The sequence below is a fragment of the Acinonyx jubatus genome, chromosome E4 (genome assembly GCF_027475565.1).
Source record: "Acinonyx jubatus isolate Ajub_Pintada_27869175 chromosome E4, VMU_Ajub_asm_v1.0, whole genome shotgun sequence".
Taxonomy (NCBI): Eukaryota; Metazoa; Chordata; class Mammalia; order Carnivora; family Felidae; genus Acinonyx; species Acinonyx jubatus.
In genome coordinates, this window is record NC_069395.1 from 23,869,601 (window position 1) to 23,894,152 (window position 24,552).

Genomic DNA, 24,552 nt, shown 5'->3' on the forward strand with positions numbered 1-24,552 from the left:
GATTTATGAAAGAAACTACTCTCAATATTAGAGAGAAATCAGCCTAAAATAACTATACATTCTGGACTCCAATGTCACTGTCACATTAACTTTTGAAACTACTTCCTTTTTGCTCTTGTATTTATTTAGAAGAATCATGTTACTTGAAGGGCAGAAACAGTTTAAAGGGAATTTTGCAGAAATTTGCACAAGCTTAACAAATTCTAAAGAAAGAACATTCACACTATTTAAGCAAAAAGGAAAAAAAAAGAAAAAAGGCTCTCAAACCTCCTCACCGAATCATAAAAGTTAGATTTAAAAAGTATTTTGAAAATTATCGTTCCGTGTTATAATTTTATAAAAGTAAAAACTAAGATGTGGAGTAGTTTAATACGAGGCACAAACTGGACTATTCTCATCATATTATTTGGCTATAGCATCATTTCCTGATACCAGTTATGGAGTATCTATATGGAATATGTGGAGAATGTTAAGAGTATCTGCCAACTTATTATAATCTATTTTGGTTATAGTAACACATCTAGCAATATTTTGAAGTTAAGAAATATAAAAATGTATATTAGTGTTCTATGTCAATCATTCAACTAAAAAATAATTTTAGATCATTCATTTAAGCTATCTTTCCAAACAGTAATTCAGCTCCTTTTATGAAGTAATGAAAGACATATATCTTCAGTGTCAACTGTACTTCAATTAAAGAAAAAAAGTGTATCTTCAGGATAGATAGATACACAGATACTTTATTGTTACTTTATCATATAATTCTTAAGGCTAATACAGCATTGACATACTTTTGATTTGCATTATTCATAAACATTAATATTTTATTTATATATTAGCTATTTTTCCAAGAACTATGAATGCTACAACATGCTAGCTAAGGATCAGAAACCATTAGTGATTATAACCATTTTAATATAGATTGTTATCTTACTTCATTTATATATGTCTTTGGGGCTCTTATTAAACAAAAACTGCCTCTTCTCCCTGATCATAATTGATGAATTTCAGTTAATTATTATTTTGTGCCTGTACCCAGAAGTGATTTTAATAATGGGTGCAGATTTTCTGATAAACTAAATCTAAGAATGTGCTCAAATAGTCCACATTGGTAATAAAAATATCCTATTTTGCCTTATCATAAGAGATACATCTTTTCAGTCAGTCAAAGACTCAGTTAAACTGTTTAAATTATATCTTGAATTGAAAGTGGTGGAAGAATTTAATAATGCAGAATTTAAAACTAAATAAGCATAGCTGATAGATGTAAATAAACACTCCTGCCTTTAAATTTTATAGTAATCAAATTTAAAATTGTTTTGTGACTGGGCCATAACATTAAAACCAAAAAGTCTTGCTTAGAATTTTAGTGGATATCTAATTGTAACAAAAATTTTGCTTATTATCCTGTATTGTCTGCCTGAACATTTGAAATTAAATATTTTAGTGCTCGCTTCGGCAGCACATATACTAAAATTGGAACGATACAGAGAAGATTAGCATGGCCCCTGCGCAAGGATGACACGCAAATTCATGAAATTAAATATTTTATTCCAATTTAAGATGGAAAAAATAAAACAATGTCACACCATGTTCAATTTATCTTTGTTTAGTTAATCCACATAAAAATTACTCATATTCATTTATACTCATTGATTTTGAAATGGAAAAATGCAAATTAATATGATTTTCTTAAAATTTCTATGTTCTTAAAAATACCTGTAAGTTTTAAATAAGAAACAAACTGATTTATATAAAACCAATAGGTGCTATAAAACTTAAATGTTTCATAACAGAAAAAGGGTAACCTTACTCATAAAGGTAAGTCATGTGTATTCATACAAATACATTTATGGATGGTTTACTAAAATAAAGCATTGTACTGTATAATAGAGATGTAGATATGAATACAACACCGTCATCTACATAAAAGAGCTTCTAAATCTAAAGTGAATGATTTTAACCCCAACTTTATAATATTGCTAATAATCATACCATAAATTAATAATCAAACATTTAACTTATAACTCAATTAATGCTAACTTAGGTAAATTACTTAATCTTTTTAAACCATATCCTCAACTGGAAAGTAAATGTAATAATATTAACTTCTTCATTTGGTTCTTAAGGGAATACAATGAACTAATAATGCTCAGTGAAATGTCTGACACATAATAATGCTCAATGAATTCAGTATTTATTTATTTATTTAGTAATTTATTTAGTAATGTATTTATTTAAATTCCAGCCCAGCATAAAAGAATTAAAAGCACAAAAATGAGTCAAATATAAGAATCAACTATCTACACAAAATAGATATAAAGCCTTTGTTTTTCACTTGACAAGAAAATAAATGTACTATTAGAGCAATATAGTCAGTGCATGGCGTGCCTGGGTGGTTCAGTTGGTTAAGCATCAGACTTGATTTTGGCTCAGGTCATGATCTCACAGTTCATGAGATCAAGCCCTACGTGGGGCTCTGCACTGACAGCATGGAGCCTGCTTGGGAGTCTCTCTCTCCTTTGCTCCCTGCCTCTCTGCCGCTTCCTGCAGTCTGTCTCTGTCTGCCTCTCTCTCTCTCTTTCTTTCTCTTTCTCTCTCTCTCTCTCTCCCCCTCCCAAAATCAATAAACATTAAAAATAAACACAGTATATGCATAGACTATGGGGAAAGAGACTGGGGTTGAGAAAGTAGCATGTCTGTTCCTCTTTACTATGGAGTTAGTAACAGAGTTATTAGCAGCAAACAATCATCCATGAATTAATGAGAGTAGCTGTAATCTTGTCCAATCTTTTCTCAAACCTGCAACTCTCAACTTTCCAAAAAGAAAAGTTAGGCAATTTGCAAAATAAACTCATAATATTTAACTATTTACAAAGACCAGAGTCATGCTGATATTAGCTGACCTTTGGAGGGTTCACTATCATCATTTACGGAAACTGACAACTAATTCTTGGTAATGCAGTCAAGATAAAAAAAAGATTAAGCACTATTTCTCGGCCAAAATGTCAATAACAGGCTAGTGACATGTTTTAAAAAGGACAAGTTATCTCTGAGATTGCCTGACTGAAAGAATTTTCATACAATTATGTAAGCCTGCATATATATATATATATGTGTGTGTGTGTGTGTGTGTGTGTGTGTGTGTGTAGATAGATAGATAGATAGATAGATAGATAGATAGATAGATAGATAGATAAAATATGTATTTATTTATATAGTTCACTCACTGACCTTGGTAACTACTAAGTATATCATCATATGAGAATATTCATGATTTGAATGTTAAAATGTTAGTATTTAGGGGGGAAAATACCAACAAAATTTGCTCTTCTTATATTATTTTTACACATACATTCATATTCACCATTCTTTTTTAATGTTTATTTATTTTTGAGAGAGAATGTGTGCATGTGTGAGCAAGCAAGCAGGGGAGGGGTAGAAAAAGCAAGGGAGACACAGAATAAAAAGCAGGCTCCAGGCTCTGAGCTGTGAGCACAAAGCCCCATGCGGGGTTCAAACTCACGAATCTTGAGATCATGACCCGAGCCGACATCAGGCGCTTAACTGACTGAGCCACCCAGGCATCCCCATATTCGCTGTTATTTAAATAGGTATTTAATTATATCTAACTTATAGGTTTTCTATTTTACAAACATTAAATACACCTATTTTTGAAACTATGCATTTTGTAAAGTAGAGAATTTTTGCCATGCATGTGTTTATGTTTTTGCATAATTGTGGTTGATATTCACAATAGCTTAAACTGGACTTCCAAAACTTTCACAGAGCCATTTCTACCTTAATGTAATATAGTTTTATGAATACCCATTTGTGATGATGTCTGTTTTAAAAATCACTTTTGGGGCACCTAGGTGGCTCAGTTGGTTGAGCACCTGACTCTTGGTTTTGGCTCAGGTTATATCATCTCTCAGTTCGTGACTTGGAGCCCCAAGTCCGGCTCTGTGCTGACAATGTGCAGCCTGATTGGGATTCTCTCTCTCTCTCTCTCCCTCTCTTTCTCTCTCTGACCCACCCCTGCTTGCTCACTTTCTCGAAAATAAATAAATAAACTTTAAAAGAATAAAAAATAAAATAAAAATGACTGTTACAGAATAAAAATCCTTAAGGAATTTTATGGCATGGTACCTTGGCAAGATTTTCTGAATCAAAGTGGCCAAGCACTTAAACTATGCAGACTAGAGGACAAAATACATCCTTAAATACCTGCTCAGAACTTGATTACCACAAACACACTAAATATACAGAAAAACAGAAAAATACCCTTGGGAATTACATGTCATCTAAAACTTTCACAATCAATAAGGATAAGAGATTGAGTACATGACTCAAACCATATGAAACAAATACAGTTTTTGAGAGGTATAATGTTTTATTTGATTTTCAACCAATGTTTGTAGATTTTCCAGTATGACCTATAGACATCAGAAGATGAAGGCAATGGATAAAAAGTTATAAGGTAAAAAATATTAGGGAAAACTTTGCAGGTGGAGAGAGGAGAAAATTATTTAATTTTTTAAGAGGTTGAATTTATTATAATATTCACTTTCTATTACTAGACAAATGATAGAGGATATATATGATGTTATTAGTATTATTCTACTCCTATCTATCATTAAGGTAATTAATATTTAGTAAGTGCCCTTTTGCTTGTTTGATATTTTATTTTGTTTTGATTTAGTTTCTAATGTAAACTTCTGTTTTTAGTCTGTCAATTTACTACTATAGGAATTTTATATCTATCTCTTGAAAGTGACCTTGGTATATATTTCTGTATCTCAACATATGTTCCTTGAAAAGCCAATCTAGCACTGTATCTGGTAAGCCACTCAGCTAATTGGTCTGTGTTGCATGGCTATATAGCCCAGATTATAAACCCTCTGTAGCCATCTGTGTGAAGAACAATGTATCATTAAACCCATATTTATCAGAAAAAAAAAATTGGCAACTCTAGGTTAAACATATTTATTTATTTCGTAAAGGACTTTCCAGATCATTTTAATGAGTTAATGTTTATTGTGGATCTCCAAGAGTAGAATAATTTTCCTAAGATTAACGAAACACACCTGCCAAAATTCTTAGTTTTGACAGAGTATCTCAAAGGATTAGGGTCTTATTAACTCAACTAGGAGAACATTAGCTCATAGTTTGTGCTTTGTCGCAGTATTTTAGAATCAGTTTAGCTTAATTATTAAATGATTTGGGTAATTTTTTATCTTTGTCCATGCCCTGAATTATATCGCCCTGGATTAACTGTTCCTTGAAGGAATTTAACAATGAAACTGTCAGGCCCTGAGGTTTTTTCTTTTTTCTTTTCTTTCTTTTTTTGTGGTTTTTTTGTTTACTTTTTCTCAATGGAAATCAAAACATATAATTTTAAAAGTGCTCCATCTCTATCTTAATCACAATTTAAGACTGCTAACAAATCTGTAAACATGCAGTTTCAAATGACCTACCATTCCTTCCTTAGATCCACAAGAATAAATAAGCCTCAATCATCATTCCTTGTTCTTTGCTGACTTCCTACAAATCTAAACTTTGAACATACCTGACAAAGTTTAGAAATACAGGACAACAGCGGTCATACTGAGTACTGGATAAGCAGAGAAGCTCCCTCTCTCTGCTGACAAAGAAGCTAAGAGAATAGGACAAATTTTTTCATAAATGCTGTGATTATTTGAAATGTGCATCACCAAATTGAGCATGCCATATGGAAAGGAGGACTCCAAATTGTATCTCATTAAAAAGAATTTAAAATTATTTTTTCTTAACTAAAATACTGTTAAATCTCATTAAGAATAATTTTAAAGAAACTATTCAAACACTTATGTAAAAAAGCCATAACCACATTAAATCACACACAAAAAGGATTATGCCCCATTTTGCACTAAATGCATAGAGCCAGAATATATACCATATCAAGCATTAAAGTCATAAATACTCTTGGTAATAAAGAAGCTAATACAATGTATTAATTTTGAAATTTTCACTTTAACTAAATATTCTTCCATTAGGAAAAAGCTAACATGTTAACTTACATATTTTAAAATATTTTTTTCTGACTCACCTAGTAAAAGAAAGATCACCAGGATATGAGACAGAAATTATCTAAGGCTACACCAACCATAACATAGTGGTAAGTCTTCTTTCTTATATTAAACGCTTCAATTAAAGGGATTCCACATTGCCCTTTACTATTCTGATTCAATATATTTCTTTTAACAAAATTACATTAAATTCATTTCCTCTCCTTTCATCATTAGTGATTTAAGCAAAATAAAAGCATCTGGGGAACAGTCTTCGTAAATTACTCATAGACGCATCAGCCTATGGGCCATTACTATGATAATGCATCAGATGGAAGTAGGGTCTTTTTGTTCATGGTAGGAAGGATGGAACTATAATCATGTAGTGTTTTGTTCTGTGTTCCTCAGGTTATATGCTGCACTGAGCATATATTTATATTCATCTATAATCATTTAGTAAGAAATGTGTACTGGGTCTCAATACAAAATGTGTTTTCTAGTGTGAATTGTGAAGGAAGTAGACAAAGAAATAAGGCAGTGGGATATGAGAGAGGAGTAAAACAGATTAGCAAGGTGAAAATGAGACAAAATTTAGTCAAGAATCAGGTAAAATCATGATCATGTTCTTGTAACTCTCATTTTAGGAGCCTCTAATGTTAAGAAATGAAACCGTTAAGGGAAAAAAAAACAATAAAAACCTGTAACATCAGCAGAATGTTATTATATTTTCATGTTTTTAAAACAGAATTGATAAGACAGTAAATAAAGACAAGGTGGTACTTAATCATCTCACATTCCTGTTAATAGATAAAAATGTTTTATTTACCACTTCTTGCTTCCTGGAAAACTCAGGATTTTTCTCTCCTGAATCTCCAATAAAGTGCTTATCATTTTATTTTTGCTCTATTGTAGATCATATACATTTGAAAAAGTTTCACATGAATTTATTCACCTATTTATTAGGTGTTACTACATGGTAGGCAAAGAATTAGGTACTAGGGGAGACAGTGGTATGGAAAAGCTGGCATGACTGGTCCCTTGTGGAAATTAGAGTCCAGTGAAAGAGACAGAAAATGATGACTAACCTAAATATACATAAATTTAACAGGAGAGCCCTTTTGCCCCTGCCTTGCTACGCTCTCCTGTAATCCTGAATTTGACATAATCAGGTGGACTAGACATAAATGACAAAGTGATGTTTCCATTAACATTAAAAAAAAACGATAAGACAGATTCTACTCTGCAAAGAAAAATAAGGTAGAATATTATAAGGATAAAGAAGGTTAGTGTGATGGGAATAGTAAGGGAAAAAAGTAGGACTCCTGAGCAGAGGATAAATCAAGGATGTGAGATGAAAATGAAAAAGATGAGGAGAATCCTGATTGTACTGGAAATTTAGGACATATTAAGTAAGAAGTTTTGTGTTCATCCCAAGACACATGGAAAACTTTTAACAAGCATTAGCAAGCAGTCACACATTATATTTACATTTCACAAAGGAAACTCTGGTTGCCATGCGGTGAATGGTTTGGAATGGAACCAGAGTGGACATAGGTAAACCAGTTATAACAGCACTTGTTGTAAAGAGGTTCTGGTAGTTTAGATGAGTAAGGTGATGACTGAGAGGAATAGAAATGGATAGATTTGCAGGATACTAAGGAGATAAAATCCGTGGGATCTGTTGATTGTGTGTTGTGTCACAGAATAGGAGGCATTAAGAATGATTCCATTCTTTGGAATTGCCCCCAAAGAATGGACAGTAGTTGCTATTTCAGAGATGTGGACAATCTGGAAAAGAAATAGCATAAATTTGCCTTTGGACATACTTACATTGAGGAGTCTAAGAGGGTATGTCAAAGAAACAGTTGAATATAAAAGTTGTAACTAGAACCATAAAAACTGACCTAAGACAATTTGTTGGCTCACAATTATCAGGTTCTTTGAGGTGCTCATTTGTAACCTCCAACGTAAAGAGGCAAAGTGGAGGCATCAGACCCTACTCCCCAACAACCTTGCGACCAAACATTAAACAGAGAGAGCAAGTCATAAAGCAAATTCTGCCACCTAAAACAATCATTCCTGTTCTGTAAGATCAAAGAGGTTCCTGTTCTTTCTGTGCATAACAACAAATACACTGAAAGAAAGGTTCATACCAACAAAAAATGTGAAAATATATTAAGGGCAGGTTCAGCTAATAGGCTTGTGGAATCAGACAACAGAATCCTCTGTCAAGTGGGAACACTCTTGAAAGGGTCTCAAGACCCACATGACCACTCCCTGCAAGGTTAGGCTTGTTTATTCTTATGATCCAATTATGCAAGAGCAGATAAGACCAAACAATACTTTCTTGCCAACTATACACCTTGGAAAATATTTTTAATTCCACTTTTGTTCATATATAAGGATTCTGATATTGATGTTTGAACTGATGATAGCCTGGGAGTGGGTTCCTCACTAGAGTCCTTCACATGCTTATTACTATCTCTTAATTGTTATAGACAATATATCACACTACACTGAAATATTTATGGGATTACAGAAAATATAGCTAAAATATATAATGTATTCCTAGTGGAAAAGTATAAAATAAAATTAAAAAGCCAAGGTCTGATCAATGAGAAAATACATCATTTAGTGAAATGTTATAGAAGAGGATGAGGACATAAAAAGAGTGTGTATATCTGCATATGTGTGTGTGCATGCATTTATGCAGTATGTATATATGGGCCTCACATGCCCACAGACATGCTCATAACCTCCATGTGTATTTAAATGATTCTTCATGTAAATTGTTAATATTTAATATTGGAATATTGGAAATATTAAAGTCAGTGACTTACACTGGCTTTCTGAGTTCTACCGTGACATTAGAGATCCTTTCTAAACCTGTCTCTACTTCATTCCCAGAAACAGAATAATAGAAAAAGGTCAATAGTTCCAAGATTCATATTCCTTTTTCCTCCTTTTTTAAGATTTAATTTTTAAAAACAAGCCAAAAAATCACAATATCTATTTTGCTTTCCTTTTTATTTGCACTTCTTCCTAACCATTAGTTTACTTAAAATAAAAGGTATTCTCAACAGGAAAGGCTTCATAATCAGGTCATGAACAGTTCAATATAACTTCTACAAGTTGCAAAGAAAAATTTTGCATAAAAAAAACCAACTGTGAGCGCATTCCTTTAGGGCAATATGGCTAAAGGACAGCCTTTAGAGTAAGACAAATAAGGGCAGATGAGGCCAGTGAAGTGGGCAGGGACAAATTATAAATCACTTTATATACAACACCATGGATTTTACATTATCCTGAAGACATAAATGAAAAACTTTAGGCAAGAGAATGAATGATGTGATCAAATGGAGTAGTTGTTGAGCTCATTAATAAAAGTCTACTGATATCCTGAGTGGTAACTCCTGCTCCAAGCAGCAACTATATTTACACTAGACTCTTAGTCTCCAGACTGACAAAGCACTTTAAGACACTACCGATACAAATCATCCAAGTGAAGTTAGAGTTGTGAACAGAAAAATAATGGATGTAAAAAAGCTACAAAATTCAGTCCTCAAGCACTTTCTAAGTTGTAAGCTCTTGCCTCTCTGCCATTTACTCTTTTTTTCCTTGAACTTTTTTACCTGATTCAGTTCTTAAAAGTGAAGTACCTAGCCAATAAAATATTAGCTTTACACACCATTAATTCCCATTACGCATTTAAACATATGTACCTACTTAGAGTTCATAAAAATAAAATATGTATATATCCAAATTCTCTCCAGGAAAGGTTTGAGACTTAGTATTATATTTCACATTATTTTTTTACTTTTCAAGAAATTAGTAAGATAAACAGTGTAGGAGCCAAGTTGGGCCACTTGGCATATGTAGTACTTTGAGCTAAAGACAACTGAGACCTTACAGTCTCAAGAGAAACTTTTGCCCCTCCCTTAACTGCACAAAAAAAATCTACACTGGGGCTCTTTCCCAAAATAAGTGTTTACCAGAAATAAGTTTTATCTTAAAAACGCATCTATGGCAAGGCAAACATTCGTTTACCATATATTCACTTTTTTTTATTTTCCTGTGAATTGCATTCTCTCCGTTTGAAGTTCCAGACCTCTTCCCACTCCTTCTTATTTCAGGATAACATATATACCTCATTTTTCCTGACTGCCTTTAGAACTTCCATGTCTATGTGGATTCCCTGTACATACTATATTAAATTTTATTTTCTCCTGCTAATCTCTATTATGTCAATTTGATTCTTACTTCAGCTACAAGAACCTAGAATAAGACAGAACATTCTTTTTTTTTTAATTTTTTTTAATGTTTATTTATTTTTGAGACAGAGAGAGACACAGAGCATGAATGGGGGAGGGTCAGAGACACAGAATACGAAGGGGGAGACACAGAATCCGAAGCAGGCTCCAGGCTCCAAGCTGTCAGCACAGAGCCCCACGCAGGGCTCGAACCCACGGCCCATGAAATCATGACCTGAACCGAAGTCAGACGCTCAACCAACTGAGTCACCCAGGCGCCCCGAAGACAGAACATTCTTGACCCCAACAACACTTATTTATATATCCTTGCTCATGTGAAATGTGAGCACCAAATAAATATCAACTAATTTAAGCTGATTTACACTCATTTAACATGTTCCCACAGGGATGTATTGCTAGTTGCTACCACATAACAAAACTAATCCCTAATATTCTGTCTCTGGTCAACAGTTTCTGGAAATTAAATAAGGCACAAAATAAAGCTTTATCTCATTCTATCTGAAATAGTCCAAATTTAATCAGTCACTAAAAATAAAAGAGAAGAACATAGAGCTTCCCATGTTATACTTCACACTGTAAGGAATGGGAATTACTCTCAGAGCAAAAGTGACTCTTATTTTTATATAATAATTTATTTGAACCCAGCTTTTAAAATGTAATGCTAATCTGTCATGAAAAGTTTGCAATAATGATAGCACATTTACTTTTATAGTATTTAATCACTGCTTAAAATCAATTGGAAAATTTCCTCTTTCTAAGAGATGGCTAAGTAAACATATGCCTGCTTCATACTCTACTCACACTCTATTTCATAGAGTGTAATATTTAGATAATTCTGTAATAAACAAATATAACCATATGTGAGTAAGAACACTCTTGAGAAGTATCTGATTGATTCTTTTGCACGTTCAGCTAACATTTCCATTGATGGTGCATTTAATTGTTCATAAGATGAGGTCAAATACACCAGTTATCTGTGTAAAATGGTCTCCTAGGTAAATAATCATCCTTTTTTTTCCACTGGAAATTACAACTGCTTTCCTGATCAATGATATTTGTTCAAAGAACAGTTTTGGAAGGACAAGACACATTCTGAACTAAAGAAATCTACTGGAAAACATGACTTGTGTGGACATTTACCTAATACACATTTTGCTCCCATGGCTTCCGTTAAAAAAAAAATCTGCTAAGAACATTACCATATCAAATTATTTATACTTAAAGAAATTAAACTGGGAATTAAAATTGCAATTAAGGTACCACCATTCAAGGAAATCTTTGATTCTGTATTTTTTACATCAGGAAAAAATTAACTAAGCAATACGATAGCATTTTTTTAATTCAATGTACGCAATCAATACGCTATTTCCTTTATTTTTTTTTTACACATCATGAGACTCATTTAGCTCAATATTTCATTTAACAGCGTATCCCAATAGCACTTATCTTTATTCTTAGCAATTACAAATATGAAACACTAAGCCAATAAGCAGGAAACCATTACTATTTTTGCATTTAAATTTTTTAATAAGAAATAACATTTATTGTGTCTCTATACTTACATATAATGTCTACCATTCTGCCTATAGAATGAGATTCTTGAGTTTTTCAGGAAGTGGGAGAGGAGGATATTGATTACATTGAGAAATTTGTGTGATTTCTTCCTTCCCATAAAGAGAGCTAAATACAATTACATTTCTCCATCTACCTCAGCTGCCTTCAAGCTTACTATCAAATTTATACTTCATTCTTATTATGTTGATGTGTTGTTTCTTCTCCTATTATGAAGACCCAATTTCATGTCTGCTTTTAAAACTACCTCAAGCCTTTTGTTGAAATTTATACAATATTTTTCTCTCTGTATTTGACAAAATTACTAAATTACAGCTGAAAGACTATCCGTTAAAGTCACACGCAAGAAGGTGACGCAGCCAAGATATCTTTTTACCTAAGGTCCCTCGAGAAACTTGTATACGCACATATGTCCCTGTGAGAAATAAAGCCTAAGAAGAACAACTTTTTCTCTAAACTACAAATCTTTCCTCTAAATTATGGCAATAAAAAATACATTATGTTTAAATAGCATTTTATAGTTTACAAAATACTTTTATATAAATTATCTTGATCTTGGTGGTCATTCAGCACTGAGTCTTGTTTGAATTAACAATTATAAAATAGAAAGATTTAGTAAAAGGCAAGCAAACCAAAATATCTTGGGGAGAAAAGTTAAAGCATTTGGGGGATATTTTAGGCTTGAAAAAATAGATGACTGGGTGCTTAATTGTCAATACAAAAGATAATTGTAAAGCAGGGTATTAAAAGTGGTTTTCACCTTGCAGCAGACACACCAGAGGGGACAAATTCATATGAAAGTCAAATGATATATTTAGAACATCTTAAAATCAATTTGTTAGCAAACCAAGATCTTAAAAAGAAATACCAAAAACTTACATAGAGAGATATGGCTCAATGGACAGGAACTAAAACAGAGTATTAAATACCAAATGAACTGGATTACTAGGGGTAGTCAGAAATATTCTGTATAGGGCTACTGGGTGGCCCAATGGGTTGAGAATCTGACTACTGATTTCGGCTCAGGTCATGATCCCAGGGTCAGGGTCTTGGGTCCCGCTCTGCACTGAGCATGTAACTATTTGAGATTCTCTCTCTCCCTCCCCCTGCACCTCTCCCCTATATTCACTGACTCTCTCTCTCTTTCTCTCTCTCTCCCTCTCTCTGCCCTTTTCCCCTGCTTGTGTACTCTCTCACTCTCAAATGAATGAATGAATGAATGAATAAATAAATAAATAAATAAATAAGTAAATAAATAAATAATAAAACTTTAAAAAAGAAATATTCTATATAACTTCTGCACAGCTTTGGTGCTAGTTAATATAACCATGGAGTAGGAGATACACCAGCTTAAGCAATGAATCTAGAGAAAGGAGATGATGCTAAAATGAGTCTCTCAACACTCTGAATCAAAATATTTTAAAATACATTGGCAATGATTATGGGCAAGAAAGAAAGCAAATCATAACACAATGAAATAATCTGACGCATTTACTAATAAGAAATTGTGAGGAGAACAACAATGATATACGATCCCAAATATAAGGATTCTAAAAGTCAGCTGAAATGCAAAAGTGTCTAAGCAATTTAAGGAGTTAGGTAAAAGAAGAAGAATTAATAAGAAGGGAAAGACAGGATGAAAAAATAAGGAGGAATTTAAAAGAGAAAAAAATAGAGAGTTTGTGGTGGTTTAGAAGGATGTATGAATTCTGCACAGATTTGACTGCTCGCTGGTAAGAAAATGCTTTTATTATAATGAGAATGTACTATAAAAGCTCTGACGTTGACTGTGGTTAAAAATAGGCAACCATCTGGGTTGAATGGTATAGGAAGGGCTATGTTTGGAGAAGTGAAAATAAAAAGAATTCTTGGCTCTATTTTAGAGATATGATTCTTTATTAAAGTCTCCTGCTACAATTACACTCTTATCAAGTTCCCTCTGCATTTCCACTAGTTTTTACTTTTATGTTAACTACCAAATAGACAAGTGGCTATTTGATACCTAACTAAGGTTTCTAAAAGGCAGCCCAGCTATGATGGACTCTTTATTTCTCGTCCTCTTTATGTTTCCTTCCAGGTTGCCTCACCCTCATACATGGCACTATCATTCAGTCAGTTCCCAAAATGCAAATCTCAAAATCATCCTTCAATTTTTCTTTCTCCCACACCTTACATCCAGTTTGTCATCAAAACTGTATCACTTCTATTTTTTAAAAATTTACTGCAGTAAGAACACTTAACATGAGATCTACCCTCTGCATGAAAGGGATAAGCATATAGTAAGTGATATGAAGGTACAGTCGTGGGGTCATAATATGAACCCAGAACTATATAGTTCCAATTTACGATTTTTACCATTTATACCACAGAGCAAGCACATCTTAAATGAAGACAGTCACAGAGTTGTAGAGAACTCAGTTGTCACTCAGTGTGACAACAGTTGTCATTAAAGTGGAAATTGAAGTCCATACTATGTGGCAGAAAATAGGATAACTGTGTGATGAACCACCGTGTATGCACATGGTAAATGAAAAAGTTTAAGCACAAGTTGAACCAGACTGGAGAATCTTTTTAATTGATTATAAAGCTATTGCCTTTTTGTCAAGGTTGCTCACACATCATTCTTAAGGAGCCAGCAGGTAACATGACTCCATATACAGCTTGTCCTGACCCAGAGGAGAATGCACTCACTGATTGCTTGAGAGCTCCAGGTAATTCATGGCCTTGAAGTGCACCATTCACAGCAATGACCATGGACCTCGGCTCTTAGCACAGATAAGCATTCAAGTAAGATGTGACCCTGGACACTTGGATGGTTTATGGAGTTGTTCATGACCAAGCTCCCAATGCAGATATGGTAAGAGCTAAACAGATGTAGTAGGAGACTCATTATCTGATCTCAGTACCAACCTGCAACTGGGTCACACCTACCTTATTGCAGCATCGTATATAATTTTGTTAATGAATGTCTTCTTCATAAAAAAGGCAATATTCAAAACTAGAAAAATATGATAGGCACTGACAAATTATACTAAATAAGAATTCATGTCAAATATTAAAAGAATGTAAATGAATTAAATACAGTTAATTTAAAAGCTTCAATGTTAGCTTAAGGGTTTGGGGGAGTTTTTTTTTAGAAAAAAAGTTTATTTTTCTAAACGTTTCATAAAGAATGCTGGATTTAAGAGTTTACTGGAGGGCTGCTTCCCACAAAACATTCTAAAGTGTTATCTTTGACACAGATCCATTCAAAATAATTTCAGTGTTATGCAATTCTAAAAGAAAATCTGAACATTTAATTAGGATTTAATATACAGATTCTCATGTTATCCTATTTAAAATGACTGAAAAATCATACTTGATTTGCTTACTTAATTAGACCCTATATATAATAAAAAAGGGATCTTAATTACTAATCACTTGTAATTAGTGCTCTTCAAAATTTGTCTTTGAAGGGGCACCTGGGTGGCTTGGGTTAACTGAGCGACAGACACTTGGTTTCAGCTCAGGTCATTGATCTCAGGGTTCATGAGTTAGATGGTTTGTGAGTTTGATCCCTGCATCCGGCTCTGCTGAGTGGAGCCTGCTTGAGATTCTCTCTCCCTCTCTCTCTGCCCCTCCCCTGCTCTTTTTCTCTCTCCACCCTCCCTCCCTTCCTCAAAAAATAAATAAACAAACATTTTTTAAAACTTTATTTAAAATTTGCCTTTTGAAATGTTAACTATACATTTGGTTATGTAGCAGTCCCCTCTTATCTATGGTTTTGCTTTCTGGGGTTTCAGCTACCTACAGTGGGGGCAGATGATCCTGTCATAACGTCATGTCAACAACAGCCTAATGTTACATCACAATGCCTATGCCACTCGCCCTACTTCATTTCATCACACAGACATTTTATCATCCCACATCATCACAAGAAGAAGGGTGAGTAGAGTACAATCAGATATTTTGAGACAGACCACATTCACATAACTTCTACTACAATATATTGTTATAATTATTCTTTTCATTATTAGTTATTGTTAATCTTTACTATGCCTAATTTATAAATTAAGCTTGATCATAAGCATGTGTATGTAGGAAAAAAAATATATATAGGGTTCAGTACTTCCCACAGTTCTAGGAATCCACTGGGATCTTGGGAGTGTATCTCCTGTGTATTAGCAAGGGACTACTTACTATACAAGCTTTCAAGCTTCGGCAAGTTTTATAAGGACTTGCATTGCAACATTAAGTTGAATGAAAGGAAATACTGAGACTGTTAACTTTGTCACCACCTGGTAAATGTCAATTTGTACAATAAAATATTTTCAGAGAAAAAAAAAGTCACGTGGCATAAATAAATAACCTTAAATACCTGTGCACTCCCTATGAATCCTATTGCTGTGCACAGTTACTGGAAAAATTTAATTAGCAATGGCATTCTGTGCTAAAAGCATCTAACACTTTGATTTCATGCTTGTAGTTCAGACATTAGTATTCAAATCAGCCCACGACTTGCACTTTGGTATTTATTGAATGAATACCAATTAAATTGTTCCAAATAATCATTTTCATTTCCTGCAGGGTATCAGCCAAAAACCTAATATTCCCATGGAATTTAAGATATCTGAGCTGTACGGATTTTTACATTTTCTAGGGAGAAATGTTGTTTTTAAGGTAATAATAAATCTAGTTTTTCTATTGTTTCAAGAAAGTTCTTATGCTCCTGGGCATTGTCCTTGTTATCTATGCAAAAATAAGATTACCGAATCACTCCATAAACCATTAATCTGAGGTCAACATATACTGCAATTTAGTAATTCATGAAAAGAGACCATACCTCACCCTATACCCTAATGTCCACAATTGCATATTCTTTGTTTCAAAATAAATGAATGATGAACACTTTTTGGGAGAAGATCAGGATTTAGATCAGATGGGAGAAGCAAAAGTGCAACTGAACCAAAAAAACCCAAAGAAAGAAATAAAACAGGAAACAAAAATCCTGAAAGATGATGCGGGGAAAAAAAACGGCATGATGGCGCCTGTACTGCAATGCTCTCTAGTATTTAATCAATTTGTTTCTGAGCTCAATATAGGAGGTGGTATTTTCAGTAATTTTATTAAATTATTTTGCTCTCACAAATTTTAAAGTTGAAGGAAGAAAAATCGTCAAGACGTAAATTCAGAAATTATATGGAGACAAAATTAACAGCCAAAGTCTGATTTATCTGAAATTCTTATTTATGAGGTGTGTATATGCAATTTATAAAAATTATTTCAAAGAGTATTTCTTTTTAATTAAATTTGTAGACATTTTACTACCCAGTTATATCTCCTTGGCAGAAATAAAACATTCCTAGAATATCTTCATAGATTATACTTGTTAGATTTTGTTGCAACGTTTTTGGTTTTTTTTTTTGGGGGGGGGGGGGACAGAGAGAGACAGAGCATGAACGGGGGAGGGGCAGAGAGAGACGGAGACACAGAATCGGAAACAGGCTCCAGGCTCCGAGCCATCCGCCCAGAGCCTGTCGCGGGGCTCGAACCCACGGACCGCGAGATCTTGACCTGGCTGAAGTCGGACGCTTAACCGACTGCGCCACCCAGACGCCCCTACACTTGTTAGATTTTAATTCCTTCCATGACCTCATAGCAAAGTTAACTGTGAAAAGAAGGTATTTAAAGGAACCTCTCCAAATATATGGTTTCAACATACTTAGCTTACAATATATTTAAGTACCTCCAATTGATAAGATACTGTTTTGGAATTTTGGCCCCTGAATGTTACTGTCTATCTACTGCAAACGTCTGTTAAGCATCTTGTATTTTCCAACCACAGAGATGCTGGGCATAAAATGGTAAGAAAGGGAAACTGACTCTGTTCTTATATATCATGAAAATCTACCAAGAAACACTGATAAATAAAGAAGCATTCAACATTTAACATTTTTTTCCAACTCTGAGAAGCACAAAGTTTAGGCATCTCCCATTATTCAGACAGCCTTCAGGAAAAGTTCAAGGCAGGGCTTCAATTTAAAAATTGAGACTCAAAGAAGAAATAGGAGAAAAAGATGGGGAATCTGGATATTTAAAAAACTTAATATGAGAATCACTTCACTAAAGGAAGGAAATCAATCACATAAATCATATTGAATGTGATCTTTACATTTGGCATTTGTGCTAAATTTTGTTGTCACTTTTTACATTCCTTCATTTTTGCTACAGTTTTGTTTGTTTTAAAAAAGGATACATGTTCATTATGAAGACTGACACCATAGCAGAAAGTATATGGAAGACAGTTGAAAACATGATGCATAATTCTTATATCCATATATAATCACTTGAATATATTCCCATCTCTACAGATACATAGAAATACAGAAAGGGAGATGGATGAACAGATAAATGAAAGTAATTTAAACAGATTATAGTTATGTATATGTTGTAACTTTATCTAAATGTATTGTACTTATGTTTGCTAAAGTTAAAAAAGAAAAAAAAAGATTAGAAACTTGTTGAATTTGAGGCAACTAATTATTCACACACAAGAGACAGCAATAGCTAAAATATTCTTCTGTCCTTAATCAAAAATATCTAAAAATTAAGAGTTTGTCGTCTTTTTCTAAATTTTTTACGTTTATTTATTTTTGAGGGAGAGAGAGAGAGAGAGACAGAGCATGGGGGCGGGGGTGGGAGGTGCAGAGAGAAGGAAACACAGAATCCAAAACAGGCTCCAGGCTCTGAGCTGTCACCACAGAGCCCGACACGGGCTCAAACTCACGGACTGCAAAATCAAAACACCTGGGCCGAAATCAGATGCTCAACCAACTGAACCACCCAGGCACCCCAAGAGTTCGTCATCTTAATGTCTTACTAAAGTATAATGCTACTTCAAACAGTGATTTAAAAATTCACAATAAAAGAAATGGGAAAATTAACATAATTCTCTTTGATTTTTTTTAGGTTATTTTTTTATTCGTGACTTCTAGAATATCAAAGAAATAATACTACAGTGGTTAAGTATGTGGGCTCTGGCACAAATCTGCCTAGGTCTAGATCTGAGCTCTGCTTCTTACTACTTGTGGACCTAAGATAATCTAAGGTTCATCATTTTATTTGACCTTTCTGTGCCTCTGTTTCTTATCTGTAACATGAGAATTACTGTGGCATGGCCACTTTGGTTTTCAATCACTCCTTCACCCCACCTTCTAATTGAAAACCACCCTTGGCCAGGTACCTATGCCATAAAAATTAAAACTCGTGTCTCTGCCTCTGCCTGGGTAAGCCTTCAACTGCACTTCTGATAAAACTCAGTGTGAAAATAGGGTTTCCCAGAGAAACATCCAAGGTGTTGCAACTTCATATTCCACAGATTCTCATAAGCTATATTTTTTTCCTTTTCCTTTATCCTTTTTTGTCTCATTTCTGTAGTACTTCCTTAATAATATGTAGGTAGCAAACTTTATAAGTTCTTGTATGCCTGAAAATAACTATACATTACCCTCATAACTCAATGATGGTCTAAATCCTAATTGCCTTAATATCTGGCTGCCCACTTAGGCAAAATTTAGTTGGGACAAAAAGGTTTCTATATGTTCTAGTGTAATACAAACCTGGGGGCTGTTAGATCCTCAGACAAATGCACTTTCTGTCATTCACTTGTAATGAAGCAAAACAAATCTGACCAAACAAAACTAGTAACCAAATATCACAGTGGTGATAACACCATTAGAACATGGTGTAATACTTTCTCCAAACTTCAGTACTTATTTTCTGACTGTGCACCTCCCACGCGGCTATTTACCTTAAGAGTTAAATCAGTAAACAGAATTCAAGAACTTCAGCATCGAGCATTAAAGTAAGTATTAATCAAAGATTCACAAGAAAATCACAAATACTTTTTTAATTTAAATTCTAGTCAGATAACATATATGGTAAAATTGGTTTCAGGTAGAATTTAGCGATTCACTCATCACTTATATATATATTCAGCACTGACTTAAGTAAGCATGTTAAAAATTTTAACTAGGTCACATTTTTAAACAATAAATGGATTTATTTTCTCCTGAAGTAAGACTGAGGATGTATACTGAATTGTTTTCATTGGACTAAAACATGAAACATCCATTAACATAATACAGCTCTTTATGCTACAGCTCTATGAAAGAATATAAAAATATCCAAACATACATATTCAAATAAAAAATTGAAGTTTGAAACAAAGTAGGTGCAAAATAAATCTACTAGTGTAAAATTAGAAATGCCAAATGCATTATAAATTAGAGTTCTTATCATTGGTTGGATTATGTTGATAATTAAGCTAAAGTCATGCGCTTAATTCCCGATGTACCAGTTTCCTCTGCTTTGTTACAGAGACACAGGCTGAATCACAATCCCCAGCTGCCTTGGAAGTGTGCGTTATTGATCAAGAGGGGTACACAGCAGACATGGGGAAAGATTAGTCCAATTCCATTACAATGACAGGAAAAACAATTCTGAGCACATTCCCTACAGACAGTGGGTCAGCTGCTTAATTTTATTTCAGTTTGGCATGTGTCTCTTGTAGACAGATGCTTAATGATAGTTCTTTGTAATGTTAATAATGATGAAGATAAGATACATTTTTAAAACTATATAGCAGCTTCCCCAAACAGGTAATTTTAAAGATTGTGAGATTCATGAACAACACAGCCAGTTCACCAACTATTAGCTGTTGAATCTTTAGGGGCTTAAATTTATGTATTAAAAATTGTGATTTTGGAAAAACACTGACAGTCTTGCTCTATGACATAATGTAACAGCAACTGATTAAGACTAATATCACCAAAATGTAAAAAAAAAACAAAACATTATATACATAGATAATATATATGTGTGTGTATACACACACACACACTCGTATTTGTAAAGTATAAAGTATTAAATGTACCCTGAAAGAGGGAGATGCTACCATTACTTTTAATTTAGTGAAGCTAACTAGAGGAAACAGATATTAGAAATATGTAGAAAGCACAGAAAGTCTGAATACATTATAATGGAGGAAAATATTCTCTCATATTTCCTAATAAATATATATTTTAGGCATCATGTTAAGTCTTATATTATTATTAATACGTTACGATGCTTATATATTTTAGAGCAAATTAGTTTTTGTGCACTCACAAAATTCAATCATCGTATATAAAGAGGACATTTGAAGTAGAAAAAAAAATGAAATTTTGGAGTGTTCACACCAAATGCCACATCCTCAGATAGACATTGTATGACATACCTAATTTGTCCTCATTTAAAAAAAGCACAACAAAAATCTTACAGGGTGATTAATATCACCCTCATTTAATAATGTGGCATATAAAGGGGCGCCTGGGTGGCTCAGTCGGTTGGCCGTCCAACTTCGGCTCAGGTCATGATCTCATGGTCTGTGAGTTGGAGCCCCGCATAGGGCTCTGTGCTGACAGCTCAGAGCCTGGAGCCTGCTTCGGATTCTGTGTCTCCCTCTCTCTCTGCCCCTCCCCCGCTCATGCTCTGTCTCTCTCTGTCAAAAATAAATAAACATTAAAAATTTTTTTTAAATATATAAATAAATAATGTGGCATAAAAGACTGGGTAAATTAAGTAAATTGCCCATGGGCTCCAAACTAACATAGCAGAGTTTTAAACAAAGGATGCACATATGGACTTGTATGACTTATCAGGGCCAGAGATGGCTTATTGTTCCACAGTATCCAGTTTTGCTTTTCCATGATAGCACAATATTCAGCTGGTATACTGTTTCCCACCATGACCAGAATTTTGGAGACTCCCTTTCATCTGTGTATGAATATATGACCAAATTCTTGCCTAAACTATGCATGCAATTTCCAAGTTGTTCCTTCTTTTCTTCCTTCCTACAGGCTGGAGTTAGAATATAGGCAAGAGTAGAGTAGTCATCTTGAGCCATGAAATGGAAACCATGTTTTGGGAATGGTAGAAAACAAGTTACAAGAAAATTTAGTCTCCAGCAGTATTAAGCTAATGTAACCTTCTTAGAAAGACTACTTAAACATTTCTTTCTTTTTTTCTTTTTTTTTTTGGGTGGGAGGGAGGGAGGGAGGGAGGGAGAGAGAGAGAGAGAGAAAGAGGGAAAGAGAGAGACACAGAGAGACAGAGACACAGAATATGAAACAGGCTCCACATAGACTCGGGGCTTGATCTCACAACTGTCAGATCACGACCTGAGCCAAAATCAAGAGCCAGATGCAGAACCAAATGAGCCACCCAGGCATCTGGACAGACTACTTAAACATTTCTATTTGTTTAAGCTGCTGAATCTTTGTGTATATTCATATTTTATAGTGTGTGTGGTGTAACTTTGTTACAACAGCTTGTGTGTTATAACCAGTATAACATTGTTTATATTTTTCTTGTACATAACTGCACTTTTGATGGTGAATTCATACAAGGTTTATTCTACCTTACTATGATAGTCATGATTTATGATGACATTTTGCTTGTACGGCTAGAGGAGGACACACAAAGAAATCAAACTTCAGTTTCCCCATTCTAGATTTTATAATTTAGAAACATGTTAATATAAATGTATGAACATACAAGTGATTAAAAACAATGACATTGTACATTGATAATGTACGTGTGATTAAAAACAATAGTACACAAGATCAACACCAACAAAAGCAACTCTAACTTCAAACAAAATAAAAAGTGAAACAAATGACTTAAATGAGAAATAAACTGCATAACAGCAATTTCATATACATCATGAAAACCCTGTATCTAGCACTGCTGCATTCCTTGGTGTGAGAAAGTGGCTAGGTGCTTCTTTTGAAAATAAAAACTACTCAAGAAATAGACATATAGGCAGAAAGTAAGAGCAAATAGAGAGCCCACTATGCATGATTCACTGTGATAAGGATGCTTCCAAAACAAAAGTACTGAACTAACCGTTACCATATAAAAATAATTTATCCTTTTTTAGCATTATATTTCAATTGCTTCTTTACTAACTTTACTTTAACAGACTCTAATAATATTTTTTAAATCACTTTACTTTCTTCAATTTTTCAGCATTTGAAATATTAACATGTACATAAGTAAAAAAAAATTCTAATTTGTAGTATTTTTCCTGAGGTAAAACAAACAAAACAAAAAAACCCTCTTAAACTATTTATATGATGTCATTATCTTAAAATTAAGAATTTTTAGTGACTTGAGAGGGAAATCATTACTCTTAATATTTCATATTTATGCAGGTAGGTGTTTACGAGGTGAACAATAAAAACAATTTGTGAACAGTAAAAAAGGTTTAAATGATAAGATAGCTTTGTGTCAAGTTTAGAGAGTTTGTATCTATAGACATTAAGTATCTTAAAATATATTTATTTTTTAAGATATAAAGTATGCAATAAAACATTTTAAATCCAGTTAATAGAGATAGGCACTGCAAACTACTGACACAAAGTATTACTATGCCTATATATCTCAACCTATGTTTACACACGTACACCTATAGCTCTATTTGTATCTGATTCAGTTGTACTAGCACATGAAGGCATTCTTCTTATTTTGTACTTCCTAATTAGCTTTTTCTCTTTCTGAATACGTCAAATCCAGGACAGAGCACCATTGCACATAATATTTAAGACTCCTGTAACTGATATATTATTCTACCTCATTTTTTGATTTTCACATTTTTTCCCTCCACTTAAGGATCTACATGAGTCCATATGTGCAGAGCACCATTTCCCACTGGATTACTTTATCATCATCAAGGTGAGACTTTCCAGAAAAAGAAATACCTGTTTTCTATAACAAAGCAAAGAACCAGGTCTTGCATTGCACTGGCAGGACATCTGCCCTTGCTTTCTGCCTGACTGTGTACTGAAACATCACGGAGACAAGGCACAGGCAGAGACAGTGATGGGTAATGACAGTTTTCTCAACAGTGTTTCTGCTTTGAAGATTGTAAGAAAGATAAGGGCACCTCCAAGTCAGCAGTTTGAAAGAAAATTTCTTGTTTGACAACTATGGCACGAAGTGCAAATTCTTGTGATTTGGTTGTTTACAGCATTTGGGAAAATGTCAAAGTTGCAGTAAATATCAGTACCAAATGATAGACGTGCTTTCTTGGTTTTTCTGTAAGACTGAAGGAGAGATTTCACTTTTAATTCTGTAGGTGATCTTTACATTTGTAGAGAATATCTATTTTAGCCAACTCATTTCAAATGATATATAATATTTAAAAACTATAATTAAATGAAACAATAAAAATGATATGTATAATCTTACCAAGTGAAGATAAGGCATAGTAATGTAGATATTAAAATCAAAACTTGATTAAACATTGCAGACTGGGTACGCTGTATGGCTCTGTGCAGATCATTCTAAAATAAAACCAAAAAAAAAGCATATTTTAATTTTGAAAATACTAAATATCCATGAGTTTCACTACATTTATTACTATGTATTATATTTTAGCTACCTTGTGCACACTTGATACATATACTTTAAATGGATATAGCAACATATCTTCATTTTTGCCTAGGTCTAAATGTAACTTACCTTAGCATTCATATGACAAACATAATACTATGGGGGACCACCAAAGCACCAAATTTCAGTTACTTGCCTTACCAACATCTACAGAGATGTTGCACTGACTCCCACAGCCCTCCATGATA

At 33.7% G+C, this 24,552-nt stretch overlaps 1 protein-coding gene, 1 long non-coding RNA gene and 1 other non-coding gene across 19 annotated transcripts in view; 2 read left to right on the plus strand and 1 right to left on the minus strand.

Moving 5' to 3' along the window:
* KCNT2 (potassium sodium-activated channel subfamily T member 2) overlaps positions 1-24,552 on the minus strand; it is a 360,665-nt gene that overhangs the window by 204,015 nt on the left and 132,098 nt on the right. For all 17 annotated transcript variants that reach the window (XR_003425716.2, XR_008293217.1, XR_008293218.1 and 14 more), the window contains one exon: positions 24,161-24,255. Coding sequence is in view for 14 of the 17 variants with exons in the window: in XM_027074938.2 (XP_026930739.1) it covers positions 24,161-24,255 (95 nt within the window). In the remaining 3 variants the exon portion in view is untranslated. The remainder of the gene's footprint in view (positions 1-24,160; positions 24,256-24,552) is intronic.
* Positions 1,447-1,553, plus strand: LOC113604005 (U6 spliceosomal RNA). The gene has a single exon (XR_003425821.1). It is a non-coding gene; the product is annotated as a U6 spliceosomal RNA (small nuclear RNA).
* The window catches only part of LOC113603917 (uncharacterized), a 44,313-nt gene continuing 35,495 nt past the window's right edge, over positions 15,735-24,552 (plus strand). The window contains exons 1-2 of the long non-coding RNA XR_003425718.2: positions 15,735-15,814; positions 23,582-23,644. This is a non-coding gene — a long non-coding RNA (uncharacterized LOC113603917). The remainder of the gene's footprint in view (positions 15,815-23,581; positions 23,645-24,552) is intronic.